This window comes from Macrosteles quadrilineatus, unplaced genomic scaffold (assembly GCF_028750875.1).
Source record: "Macrosteles quadrilineatus isolate MER2022 unplaced genomic scaffold, UCM_ALF_1.0 Scaffold_7__1_contigs__length_78375512, whole genome shotgun sequence".
NCBI lineage: Eukaryota > Metazoa > Arthropoda > Insecta > Hemiptera > Cicadellidae > Macrosteles > Macrosteles quadrilineatus.
This window is the reverse complement of record NW_026542600.1, coordinates 41,427,333-41,441,028: the sequence shown is the minus strand read 5'-3', so window position 1 is coordinate 41,441,028 and position 13,696 is coordinate 41,427,333. Positions and strand designations below refer to the sequence as shown.

Sequence of the window (13,696 nt, the reverse complement as noted above, 5' to 3'; positions counted from 1 at the left end):
TTACTCTGTTGATTCACCAAGGTTCTATCGTATTTTACCTGGAGGCAGCGAAGAAGCTAGTCACTTGATATCCAAAGCTGGCGTAGTATGCGTGTTCCATAATTGCCATCAGCTGAATAGTGTTGTATCCTAAAAGAAGAGCAAATTTAACCTTATTGTCAACAAGAACAATAACAATAAGAACAAGAACAAGAACAATAAAAGGTATGGTTACCCCAATACCCCCAATCTACTTCATATTAATTACAGGTGTCCAATAAGCCATAACAAATTCAAGAACAACTCTAGGTTTTATAAGTCCAAAACCTGACAAACATTCAGGTCAAAACAGCTTTTTTTCGCTTAAAAAAATTAAATTAATATATTATCATAAAATAATCTCCTGTTGTATTCTTTAAATTGATATGACGATTAAAACTTTGGAAATAAATGGTTAAATTAAGCAGTGGAATTAAGAATTTTCCAGAATGTGAAATTATGTATGCGATTGAATAGATATAAAAAACCCCTCTTCCAAAATAGAGGAAATGATTATAAATTTGTTAAAATGTGTAAAACCTTGCTAACACAAACTCTAAATTTGGCTGTATTTATATCAAATAATGACAGGTTACCTTGTTTCTTTATGCGTGGAATGATATTCTGAGCAAACTCTTTGTACTGTCCGACCCTGCCCTCAGAAGAAGCGATCCCCACATGACACTCGTAGATTCGCAGACTCGCCGGACGTTTGGGCTTTGGGTGTTTAAACATGTATTTCTGTAACATAACAAATCATTGGTAAATTGGTCAAAAATTTAAGTAAAATAAGTTTATTTATTTCATCACAAATTAAAATAAAACTGACGTTTCTGTAAAATTTATTTTGGCCCCAATACTGCTTCCATGAAAAAGACAGGATTGGTGACTTTTCTGTGAGTTGCACCTCAAATCTAGAAATTCGCTACTTTTTACTTGCCATCTGAGGGTGTGTGTTTACTGATAAGTTGTTTTAAAAGAATTTCAATTTTTATGTTTTTATGAGTAAATTGGCTGGGTAGCTGAGTGGTTATAGTGCTCTCCTAGTAATCAAAAGGTCGCCAGTTCGATCCTGAGAAAAGTCAGTAGCTTTTTGATGGTTCGAAACTGGACCCAGCTGTTCCTGATCATTGGGCCTTAAATAAATTATCCTGACTAATGAAACAGCTGATCTTAGTCAGTAACAAAGCTACACAGGTCATCACACACCATTCTACACTCATCCTTCACTCATATTTGGGTTAAAATACGCACCTAGGTGGCGTCCCCATCTCAATAAATGATAATGATAATGAGATATGGAAATATATGAAAACAGCCACATAAATCAATGAAAATTTTGGAGACTCAAAGTTTAAAGACTACCGGTATGTATAATACTATAAAATTTTTCTTAGGTACTACAAGGGAATTAATTAAGTTTTAGGATAAAAAAATACCTTTTTTTAAATACAGTACAGTAGACTCCCTCTCATCCGGACTCCTCGGGATCGAGGCCAGTCCGGATAGCGGGATTTCCGGTTAAACCGACGTCCCAAAAAAATTGTTAAAACGGACCACTTGAATGCATACTGTATATCAGTATTTGGCTTAAATTTAGGAGAGCATTGCATTTAAACACGTGATCACTGGTCTCAAATCTTTCCCACGAGAACAGCTGTTTCAGTACCGCCCACTTCCTGCCGATCTAGTCCGGTTTAACCAATGTGCTGATAAAAATTGTCCGGTTAAAGAGATGTCATTTCCGCCGAGTGTAGTCCGGTTAAACCAATCTCCAGTTTAAAGGTATCTGGATAAGAGGGAGTCTACTGTACTGCAACGACCTAATAATGGTTACAGAAATTAATATTTAATTCCATAGTAGAGCGTATTTATAGATTTTCAATACCATATTTCTAGGTCATAGTGGTAATTTTACCTATATAATATGTCATATTTACTTGTGTCGGAGGGGGGTGGTAGATACGTTGTTTGTAAGTGAACCCTTCACTGCGCGGAGGAGGTACCACATAAGTAGCCCAGGGAGATAGTCTCTCTACCAAATCACCATTCTTGGTGCGAATCACCAACTGCAACACAACAGAGGAACACACTTTTAAATCTGACTTGTACAAATAAACTGAGCAAATATCAGTTTTACCTTAGGAAATAAAATAAAATATGGAATAACTTTTTGAGGAACCTATCATCAGACTTTGGCTTTTAATTGGATCAATGATGGAAACATTGCCAACTGCGCAGACAACCAGATCTTAAGGCTCAGTATTTGATGCTGAGGGTTGAGATTAGAGTCACTAATATGACAAACAGCAACATCTATCAAACAACAGTTTGGATTGGCGTTTTGGCCTTCCGACCACAGACCTTCTTCTAGCTCCGACCATGAACAACCCACAACCACAGACCCTAGGGAACCATCCTCGTTAATGTCAGTTGAATTAATTCCACAGCTGAGAGCGAGCGATTCATCGTAAGTCAAGCCCTCGTAGGCTGTGGGCAGCACCTCAATGCCAAGGGTTGCAATTCTCCAACTAATCCATGGAGATCCTCTTTCAGTTATTCAGTCCTATATTTTCTCAAATTTTTAACTTTTTTTTCATTTTGTTATGATTTCACGATCTAAAATTTCAAAACATAAATGTTAACTTCTTATTTTTTTAAGACATTTGTTTTTCGTTTTGTGTAATTTATACGATGAGGACATTGTCTGGTAGTAACGGTAAGATGTAGGTTTGATTATCAAGCAGTGTTGGGAAGTAGCGCGCTACAAGTAGCGACGCTACAGTAGCGCGCTACTTTTTTTGTAGCGTTAGCTGTAGCTACGCTACTTTGAAAATTTTGTAGCTTTAGCTGTAGCTAGCTACATTTTTAAAGTAGTTGTAGCGGAATTTCAGCTACTTTTCTCGCTACATTAACATTTGTTTGAGATAGTGATTTTTATCATAACCTCAACCTTACGTGAAACAACCTCTTTCAAACTGAGATTTTCAAAAAAATTAGGCCTACTTTCTTGGCTTCAAACAGCTGGTTGCAGCCGTTTCATTCCCTATTACAACGTTGTGTGGACATAGAGGCCATTAAATGAGTGTTATCCACATTTTTGGCTCTCATTTCCTTAATTTACTACTCTATGATTACTGTCAGATAAAATAAAATCGCTAGATGCAGACGACGTTTAAACGGTACCGGTGACAAGAGAAGCTATTGAATTGAATGCTTGCAAGTGATTGACAGGACAGGGGAATTATTAATCAATTTAGTTTCTTTATTATATCGATAATGCTTCAACTTGGGGTTTAATGGAAACCAACACACCTTGAAATAATGAGAAAGCTGGTCTATCAACCTTTGCTTCAGCTGTTGATTGTGGTTTATCATCACAAGCCCTTCCTTGGTTAGATTACGAAGATTTTTCAAAGGTTTACTAAATTAGCAAAGAGGAAATTACCTGATGAGATTTAAGATATGCCTAGACTACATGATAATTGTAATGAAAAAATCTCCATATAACATGAAACTTACATTGAAAAAATAGCATAGTTTGCTCCTGCTAACAGCTCTTGTATAGGACTGAGGCTATGGTTTAAGACGAATACAAAGTTCAATTATTATGAATATATCTGTTTAGTCCTTGCAAGAACAAGCCTACTATAGCCAACTTGTTACATAGCCAAGTAGGCCTACATGTTATTTTTACTTTACAAATTTCATCATGTTTAAATTAAAAGCCGATTTCAGGATAAGTTACTGAATACTGTTTTCTCTACCAACTAGATTGAAGCACAATTTGCCCTATGCATAATGACAATGAAGGATGATTTCTTGACATTGAAAAGTGTTATTCGTAGAATAAGTAATTTATCACTTTAAAAGTTATAGCAATGTTGTTTTTAACATTAAAAGTAAAGAAAAGGCAATAAACTCCAATTTCAGTAGGCTAGGCTCTGTAACACAAAAAGTATTTTTAAATAATCTTTTTGCAGTTTTATTGGTCTTAATTGTTGATATAAAACATATATAAATGAATCTATATTAAATTAATAAAATTAGCTTTTAAAATATAGTTTGGTTGTATGTCCTTTGAACTTAATGAAAATTACATTTTAAGATGCTTAAAAATAATGCAATATTTAAAAATAATTACCGGTAAATATGATGGGACACCCAACTATTTGGTTCTGTTGTTGTAATGTTAGGTTTATAATGCCAACAAATTAAATACAATCTAGGAATAATTTGTTTTCCAAGTAATGTTAGATACAATACTAACATTTTTTTAAATGTTTGTTCAATACAAATGTAGTTGCAATTATTTTACATTTACCTAATGTGCGTGGAATAAAAATTAACGTCTTTGGAAAAGTAGCTAAAATTGTAGCTGTAGCTACATTTCATTGTAGTTGTAGTTGTAGCTAGCTACTTTTTCGGAACTGTAGCTGTAGCTGTAGCTAAGCTACTTTTTTGGAAATGTAGCAGTAGTTGTAGCTAGCTACATTTTAAAAGTAGCTTCCCCAACACTGTTATCAAGATTGAAGTGTTGAGAAATATTTTGTGAGTATGATGGATGAGTATTGTAAAATAGCTTGATCTTCTGACCTACACAAAGCTACTGCTCTAAATCATAGTGGAAGTGATGTGGCGGGTGATCTTTGGGGGCTCAACACCTTCTGCCTTGAGTCCGGGTAGTATATTGTTTTAAAATCCAAATTGTATTGTTTACATTATTTAAGATGTTATTAACTAAGAATCACATGTCCAGACTTCTCACAGTTGATTTAAGTATTTTTGTTAATTGCCGTTTATTTAAATATGTTTTGTTTCATGTAAATTTTGCTACTATTTTTATCTAAATATGATCTCTATACCCATGGTTAGGCTAAATTATTGACCACCAGACTAGCGGCTTGTATCTAGCCGGTTGCACTTAGAATAGCTTTACAAAAAGACTCATGCACAGGTTTTATAACAGTCATCAAAGTTACTGAAAGGTATTGTTTCGATGTGGCTGTTTTTAACATCGAGAAAGATTTGTTGAACACAGGAAGAAAAAGTATAATCGGCTGAAATTCTTGTCTTAGAAACGTATTTTAACATCTCTTGCTACATTATTTCTAGCCTAGATAGTGCAGATATTTGAGTTTCAATGGAATATTTATGCTTTCTTCTTGTTAACAATCGAGCGGGCGCTAAACGTTTGAAAAGTTAAAGGGCACATGCACATAATCATACAAATTCCCCTCATCACATAATTATACAAATTTATTTTATATCAATTTTGCAGTTAACTTCTGACTAAAGTGATAAGGAACCAATTCATTTTTGAATCGTAAATTGTACAACTATTTAAGAGTAATATTTCAAAAAACATGATGAGTTTTTAAATAGCTTAGTGAATTTTAAGATCGGTGTTATGGGAGTGCATGCAGATATTTGATCTACAATGAGGCAAGTATACGTTAATAGAAAAAAAAAATTAAAAATCAAATAATCATGTACTAATATTATAATCATAAGCATTTTAGGAAGTTTGTAAATTCTTTAAACAAATTTTATAATCAAAAATTGTGTTGTGATATATGTACTGTAGGGTAAACGAATTTGTACAAAATCTAACAAAAATCTAGATAGGGTGAACGTGGAGAAAACCTCCCCGACTTGACCACACTCACTAACTCGCATCTCAAATTGAACCTATAGGGGAAGAGTGGGTGTAAACATTGTTTTAGGGAAATACAGGAATGTCAGGTGTCAAGTAGAGAGTCAGGCACGGCTGGAGACAATTACATAGTTTTTTTGGACAAAATCTTAACGAGAAGAGCTGAGCTCCGCAAGCGCCCCCTGGAGGGTTATTATTTATGTTCACAAGTAGATATGCCATGAGAGCTTAACATTTACCTGGGTAGGGAAAATAATGTTTTGTTTAACTTTTTATTTAGGATTTAATCAACTTTTAGGCTCTATACAAACTTGAAAGCATTAATCTGGGCTTCATACTATATCCAGATATGTTGCAGTACAACCGATTAAAAAAAAATTAACAAGACATTACACACTATATAGGCTACAATATGTTTGTTATTTCTGTAACTAGTGGGCAAAGTGGGACTTTGCTGCATACAAGAGAAATGTTTACTAACGAGCCGTAGGCGTGTGTGGAAAGTTTCTGGATTGCAGCAAAGACAGTTTGCGCTCATTTTACACATTATATTTTTCCTACAGTTACTATAAATCATATAAATAATTAGTCTTTCAATTGTAATATCTTTAAGTAGTGTTGCCAGCTTATTTTCATGTGCACACGGATTATGTGCATAATAAAATCACGCTGTTTTGTGTTGTTTGGTTGGAATACTGGTGTGCGCCAAAGTAAAACTGTGTGCCAAAATAAGGCTTTCTATACTATAATCTGTGCAAGGAAAACACAGGTGTCACTTTGTCGGGTGACTGTAGGAAAGATAAATTTATTTTCAATTTCATCTAGCTTTATTTATTCAATATAACTACATGAAAAACAATTCATTGACATATAATTAATCAAAATTAACAAATATAAAATGTGAAATGAAATTAAAAATAAATAAAGTGAATAAAAAATTATGGATATCTAAAATACCCCAGCCACAGCAAACCTGCAGACTAAGGGAATGTTTATTTGCTTGAATGGATTTTTACTAAAACATTTCACATTTATTCACTTTTTAAATAGCAAACAAAAAATTTCAACACCGTTATTCTAAATTACAGTACTTATTTTTTGAGCCCTCCTAAGTCATTTTTAAAAAGAAATTTAATTTTTTGAAAGTTTAACATTGGAAATCCTAATTTTTACCCCATATGACCCCCTATAAAACCCCAATCCTGAGGATTCGCTTGATTAAGAAGGTAAAGTTTAGGTTATAATGAACTGAGTTATTAATTCATTTTACCTCCAGACTGTTTTTGTACAGTTAAAACGGAAACAGTGGGTTGAACACAATAAGTAATCATTTCAAAAATGCTTTCTAAAAAGTAATCAATTATAAAACATTAGTTTCCAATACTATTCAACTCAAAATTATTTCAAATACGGTACCTTAACTTCAGAGAGGTGATTGACTGGGCATGACCCATCCGCATTTGGTGGAATTTGGAGTTCCCACTTTCCATATTCCAACTTTTTATAAGGATGAGAAAACTTATTCCACTGATCTGAAATTAGATAACAATTATTGCAGTAAATTTCAAAACTTATATGACATCCTTAGTAACAGGGGACAGAGCCATGCTCGATGGTGTTTAATTTGATTGGGTGGTTGAAACAATATTCTACAGATATAATAGATTTTTACAGTGGAGGATTTTTTTACAGGTTTTAATATATTTATATTTAATTGTGCCAGTATTTTTTAATTTTAGATATTATTGTATTTTTTACATGTAAGAATTAATTTGCTGTATTAATGACAATATTATCTATTTCGTAACAATTGTTAATGCATTGTAAAATGTCTTCAACAATAAATTATTTTGATTTGATTCAATTTGATAATAGGCCTAATAACACAAATTGAATTACTGTCTAAAACAACGGTAATAAAACTAAATAAAAGGACAAATTGTAGGGCCTACCATGTTTACGAATTAGCGATATTTAGTGTTACCGGTATGTAACACTTCTTTCCAGATTTTACCTCTGAAGTTATTAAAAACAATTGTAAATGAAAACAACACTTTACTGACAAAGCCAACAAGGACAGAAATTTTTTAAATCAGCATTTGTAAACAGCACACCAATTAAAATTGTTTGTGAAATGGCTGACTTTAATTTCTATTTAGGTGTTTTTCTACGCCAATTGCATTTTTTTGCGAGTAATCAGACGGGATTTCTGATCTCTGGCCCAATTTCAGCACAAGAGTTTTATGTTAAATTAAAACACATGTTTCAGCTCACAATGACTTTTTAACCATTCATATTATTTTACATTCTCATCTTCTCCTGGTTTCTATTAACCATACAAATTTACACAGCAGGTACTAACACCTGTTTATTATTTTCTACACAATAATTGTTCAAAAATGAAGTTGTTCGGTTTGTTTTTAAAAGAAAATCTATAATTTGTATTAGTTCTTTAGGTACAGTTCCTTGTCAAATTAAATTATGAACAATATATTTGTGAAGGCATTTATTTTTTTTATGGTTGTTTGAGTTCTTCTTGTTAACATAAAACTTAACAACCCCAATGTTAAAATTTGCAATTAGGTATTTATAGTGTATCAATAATTACAGTCTTTTTGAACAAGATAAATTAAAGTACATTGTCAAAGACCAAGAATTCAATATTTGCTGGTAGAGTTTAGTTAAATTATTTTCAGTGACTGCAATAAGTTTTTTATTTTATTTTGACTATATTAAGAACGCATAATCTGTTTAAGTTCATAAGTCATGAAATTATCAGAGGCCAAGACCCATTTTGACACAAAAACCCGATCATTAATATAAGATGTCCTTGAATTACATTTTGATTGGTAATCAAATTAGTAGCCTACAATATTTACAATATAAACATTATTAAGATTTTTTTTAGTGTGCTTTTTACTAAATGTATGTCTAATTAAATCAATAAATAATTTCAACTAAAATAATTGGATACTAACTGTGTACTTAACTCTCACAGATTATTGAGTTGGCTGTTATTCTTTCAAGTATATTGTAATGAATAATCTTTAGGCTAAAAGATTTGACTTTAAGACTTTTTAAAGAGCAAAGTTTGTGTTGATTCATTGTAGCCTATTTTATGATGTGAAGAGCTTAAGATTCAACCGTAATTATAAAACCTTCAGTATACGTGGATGCTAAAGTAATATAAAAAAATTATGAATATTGAACTCAGAAAAAAAACATTTTTTACTTACTAAGATCTAAAAAGGTTTCACATTTTAATAGTTAAAACCTATTTTTATTGTTACCCAAACAATTTTTCTAGCGGAAAAATATAATCATTATCTTTTAACAAACCTTTTCAGACAGAATTTTCTTACATACCGTATGCTTAACATTTCTTTTTTTTCAAAATTTCTCCATTAGTTATTAACTGAAACAGATAATGCACAAGGATTCCAATCTACAGTGCCAGGGCTGCACAGAAAATAACCAATGTTTTAACGTTAAAAATAAACAAAAAGTAAAAAATATTGTATGTTTAGAGAATCCAGAAGGGAATTAATCGTGCCATGTGGATTGTTTTTAAAGAAGAACTTGGCCTCCTGATGACGATTACTACAATTGTTGTGATAATAAACTTTAGGATTTCTGTTCCATGAAATAAACTTTAAAAATGCAATGCTTAAAGCTAGTCCTTTACTTAATTAGATACATATTGAGAGTAGAAACAAGTTCTATAAAACGAGGATGCTAGTCCTGTCTTCTGTTAGACCAAAACGACTTTTACTTTCTGGACAGCCCTTATCGTTTTTCACTTGTCGCCTGTTGTTACTTTTCTTCAGAAAGGAAGCCAACATACAGCCTTAGCGCAACATTACACATCCAAAAGGCAACAATAGAAACAGTTGGTTTTTTACTACCTACAGCGTGGCTTGCAGTCTGAACCCCGCTGACGGGGTGCGGCGTACAATTCCTAGGAAAACACTCTTATACGTATCACTGTGTATTGTGTGCTCCGCAGACTCCGTAACTTCAAAACCGCACCCCGCTGCGGCGTATACCCTGCAGCTAGGAACACCCGCCTTTATAGTATATTTTAATCAGCATTTTATTTTTATTTTATCAATTAACAAGGGTTTGAATAATCAGTTGAATTAGTATAAATAATACTTCCACTTGCATTAATACATTAAAATATGAATTTTAAATGCAATGGAGAAACCCCTTTTCAAATGGATTCCCTACAAATTAACAAGGTAAAACTAGGGAATTTGGAGGTTTCTAAAAAAAAACAAAAAAACTTGGCCTATCACAACAAAAGGTAGGTGTTTTGGCCTATTGTTTGTTGGGGTGTAGTAACAAGAAGTCAATCCCAAAGAAGTGGGTGATTCTTGAATTAATATATATATATATAACACCCCCACCGCTGGAAACATAAAGACTAAGTGGGATTATTTTGGGAATGAGATCCAAGCTGGATTAATAGAGGGTCCAGATTATCAAGGGCCGAATAATCAAGGTTTCGCTGTATTCACATAAAAAAACCACGGAGGAAATGTACACAGGTCTGCTGCAACAGGGTTATTTATATTGATATGATTGGTTTACTCACTGAAGTCTCCAAATAAAAAGACCTCCTCTGCTCCTGGGGCCCATTCCCTGCATGTGACTGAATTATTTGAGTTGATATGTATCCCAAACCATTTATAACCTTGAGTGAAATTTTCTAACCCTCCTTCGCCCTCAGATATCTTGTCAACATAATCCAGAAAACAGGCGTATCTGCAAGAAAAATAAATACAATAATAAGGCTCATATAAAATGTGTTAAGAACATTAGGCTAGTAAAATATCAAATAAAGTAGACTCCTTCTTATCCAGACACATTTTAACCGGACTACACTCGGCGGAAATTACATCTCTTTAACGGGACAAATTTTTATCAGCACATCGATTTAACCGGACTAGATCGGAAGGAAGTGGGTTGTACTGAAACGACTCTTCTCGTTGGAAAGATTTGAGACCAGTGATCCCGTGTCTAAATACAATGCTCTCCTAAATTCAAGTCAAGTATACAGTTTGCATTTAAATGATCCGTTTTAACGACTTTTTGGGAACGTCAGTTTTACCGGAAAACCCGTTATCCGGACTGGTCCTGAGGAGTCCAGATAAGAGGGAGTCTACTGTAAACATGAATTATTCTATGAAATTACAGTATTAATATAGGCCTTGGTAATTACTTACGAATAATTTTGAGATGTCTATTCTCACAGAAAAAGAGGCATTTATTTTAAGAGTACGTAATAATTAATCCATACAAAACTGCTACCACAGTCTCTGTTGAAGAAATATGCTAGGTGTATGTAAAATTTACAATAAGAGGAAATGTTAAGAAAGATTTACAATCCTTGCAAAGAATATGTAATAATCATGCTCATAATACCAGGTACAGAGATAATTGATATCTCATTTTTAAGGTTTAAAAAACAATGTAACTCTGACCAACGGAGTTTAAATCTTTTAAATCACATTGTTTGTTCAGCCTAGACCCAGACATTCAAAATTCAAAGGCAATATCCAGGATCTTCTATTAGAAAATCCACTCTTCTCTACCGATGATTTCTTCACTATCCCCAAGAACATTGCATTTGTAAGTAGGCTAGTCATTTTAAGAAGAAGCTTTCTTGTTTGAGTTTGTCAGTTTGTGCATGGGGTTCGTCCTGCTTCGTTTTGCTTTCTCTTTCTGTGATTTTTTGTCTGAGTTTTTTTGTTGCTTCAATCTTTTTTGACTGCCTACCTTTTGAATTGCACTTCTTGCTTTGTACATGTTGTATACATATCCCACTAAAGCTTATAAGTTACTCTATCCTCTTACTCTCTCCTACTATCTACTACTACTCTTCTACTCTACTACTACAGTACTACATAAACTCTAAGGACATGATAACTCTTAATGGTCAAATGTCTGAGTTGATGGAGATAGCATCAACAAGGTTCCGAGGTTTTTTATAGTCTAGGCCTACCTGATTAGGTGTGGTTCAAATTAAATTTAATCCCCAACTAGGCCCATACAATCCTTTTTTTTAATTGTCTACGCCAGTGGAATTTACAAAGAAGGTAACACAAACGATTTGAAGGGAAAGCGGTTCAAACTAGAGATGGGAATTATCGTTCAATTGGTGGAGTCGTTCACTCCGGAGTTATTGAGTTGTCGGAACTAGTTCCGCGGAGTAGTTCCAACCCCGTTTAGAAGAGCGCTGAACACCGGACTTTCGGAGTGAGGAGCGCTTAGCGCTTCCATTCAGACTCACTCACTCACCAACCATTTTGGTTCAGAGCTCATAGTTCCAGTCCATCGTTCCTCTTCGCATCACCTCTGGATGATAGTTCCTGGTTCCATTCCAGTAATCGTTATTGAACAAGCGAAACGAATAATGATTAAGCTAGGTTAGGATAGGACCATAGTTAGTGGAGTGAGGAATGACAAAACAGTAGGGCAGTGAGTGAGTCGTTCCAGTCGTATTCTTGTGATGTTTGGTATTCCGCTGCTCCCCTCTCATTAGTCGATTACTTACTGTTCATTATAGCCTACATTCATTTTAAACAGATTTTCAAAAAAATTTAAATATTTATTTACTACAAAAACCTCTAATTTATAACATAATGTATCTTAACCAATGACGGTCTCTTGACTCGGAACTAACTCCGATCCAAGAGCCGGAGTTGGACTTGTCGTTCCGGAGTCGGAGTAGTTCTTTCGGAGTAGTTCGTTCCGGAGTTACTCACCTCTGGTTCAAACACCTTAAATTACTATGAATATGCCGGGAATCACACCCGTCTCTCTCCCACAATAGTCCCGAGATGCTAACTAAACCTACTAGGCTATCTCCTATTTATGCTAAAACTTACTGAGAGAAAATTACAATCTCTATACCGGTACTGTGTCAAGGTCAAAAGAGCGAAAAGGGTCCATGAACAATAATGCCCAAAGTCTAAAGTGTCCAAAACTGTGACTGGTGCAGAAAAACAAAACAACGCTACAACTGTATTACGTTTGGCATTAGAAGTAAAACAAGAGTAAAACTGTTAGTACGGCCAGACTATTCATAGTAGGCCAATTTAAAATGTAATTTGAAGGGACTAAAATGGTGTCAAATAAATTTATTATGTAATATGCGTTACATGCTTGATTAGTACCCAGAGTTCAAAATAAACTAAAGTAGGCTTAGTCTTACCTGCGTCGGTATTCTCTTTCATAGGGTTTCAAATAAGGATCTCGTTCGAGCATAGAATCAAGCTGAGGAACTTTTATTTCCATGGGATCCATTGACGAATATTTACCACCCATTTTTGTGATTCAATAGCTTTCCAAGATCGTCAACGCAAAATTCCAAATGTTCAAACCAATTTTAATTTTACAATAAAGACCAGAAAATAAAGTTGATTTGAATCACTTAGTTACCGGTAACATAAGATATTACGTATACTTACTATCACTAGCACAACCAAACTACTGATAAACTTAAGTGTCTTTAAACTTACAAAGACAAAACTCTCTTATCATGTCTTAACCACTCGGCTTCAAACTTATCAAGGTTATGACACTGACATTCTCCAATAGTCCAAATAAAAACAAAACGTAAGGTTAAGCAGACTACAGACAGATCAACAGATGATGACTGACAGACTGTCAGGGACAAGACAGGACCGAACGGGCTATTCCACCGGAACTAAGCACACACCACTGTGACAACCGAAAGTTAGTACAGTTACAGTAATTAGAAGTTAATACCTTTGAAAGACTTTGGAGCAAACTATCAATTAATTTAAGTTTAATTAAAGTGCATAAACACTAAGAATATACACATATTATCGCTTTTTAAAAGCTCTTGTATTCAGAGAGGACAGAGCGAAATCAAGGTTTACATTTATGCTATGACGAGAAAGAATAATGAAACGGAATCATGGGTGCGTGAAGATATGATGCACATGAGTGACAACGGTTTCAGGTTAAAGCATTGTTAGAGGTGAAGCAGCG

General features: G+C 34.0%; 1 protein-coding gene across 1 annotated transcript in view; it reads right to left on the bottom strand.

The window, feature by feature from the left end:
• LOC128998067 (1,4-alpha-glucan-branching enzyme) overlaps positions 1-13,339 on the bottom strand; it is a 35,965-nt gene extending 22,626 nt beyond the window's left edge. Inside the window, exons 1-6 of the mRNA XM_054424043.1 lie at positions 12,894-13,339; positions 10,272-10,441; positions 7,091-7,206; positions 1,959-2,087; positions 615-759; positions 39-129 (exon numbers count right to left, since the gene is read on the bottom strand). Coding sequence (XP_054280018.1) covers positions 39-129; positions 615-759; positions 1,959-2,087; positions 7,091-7,206; positions 10,272-10,441; positions 12,894-13,006 — 764 coding nt within the window. The 5' untranslated portion in view covers positions 13,007-13,339. The remainder of the gene's footprint in view (positions 1-38; positions 130-614; positions 760-1,958; positions 2,088-7,090; positions 7,207-10,271; positions 10,442-12,893) is intronic.
• Positions 13,340-13,696: the final 357 nt, after the last annotated feature.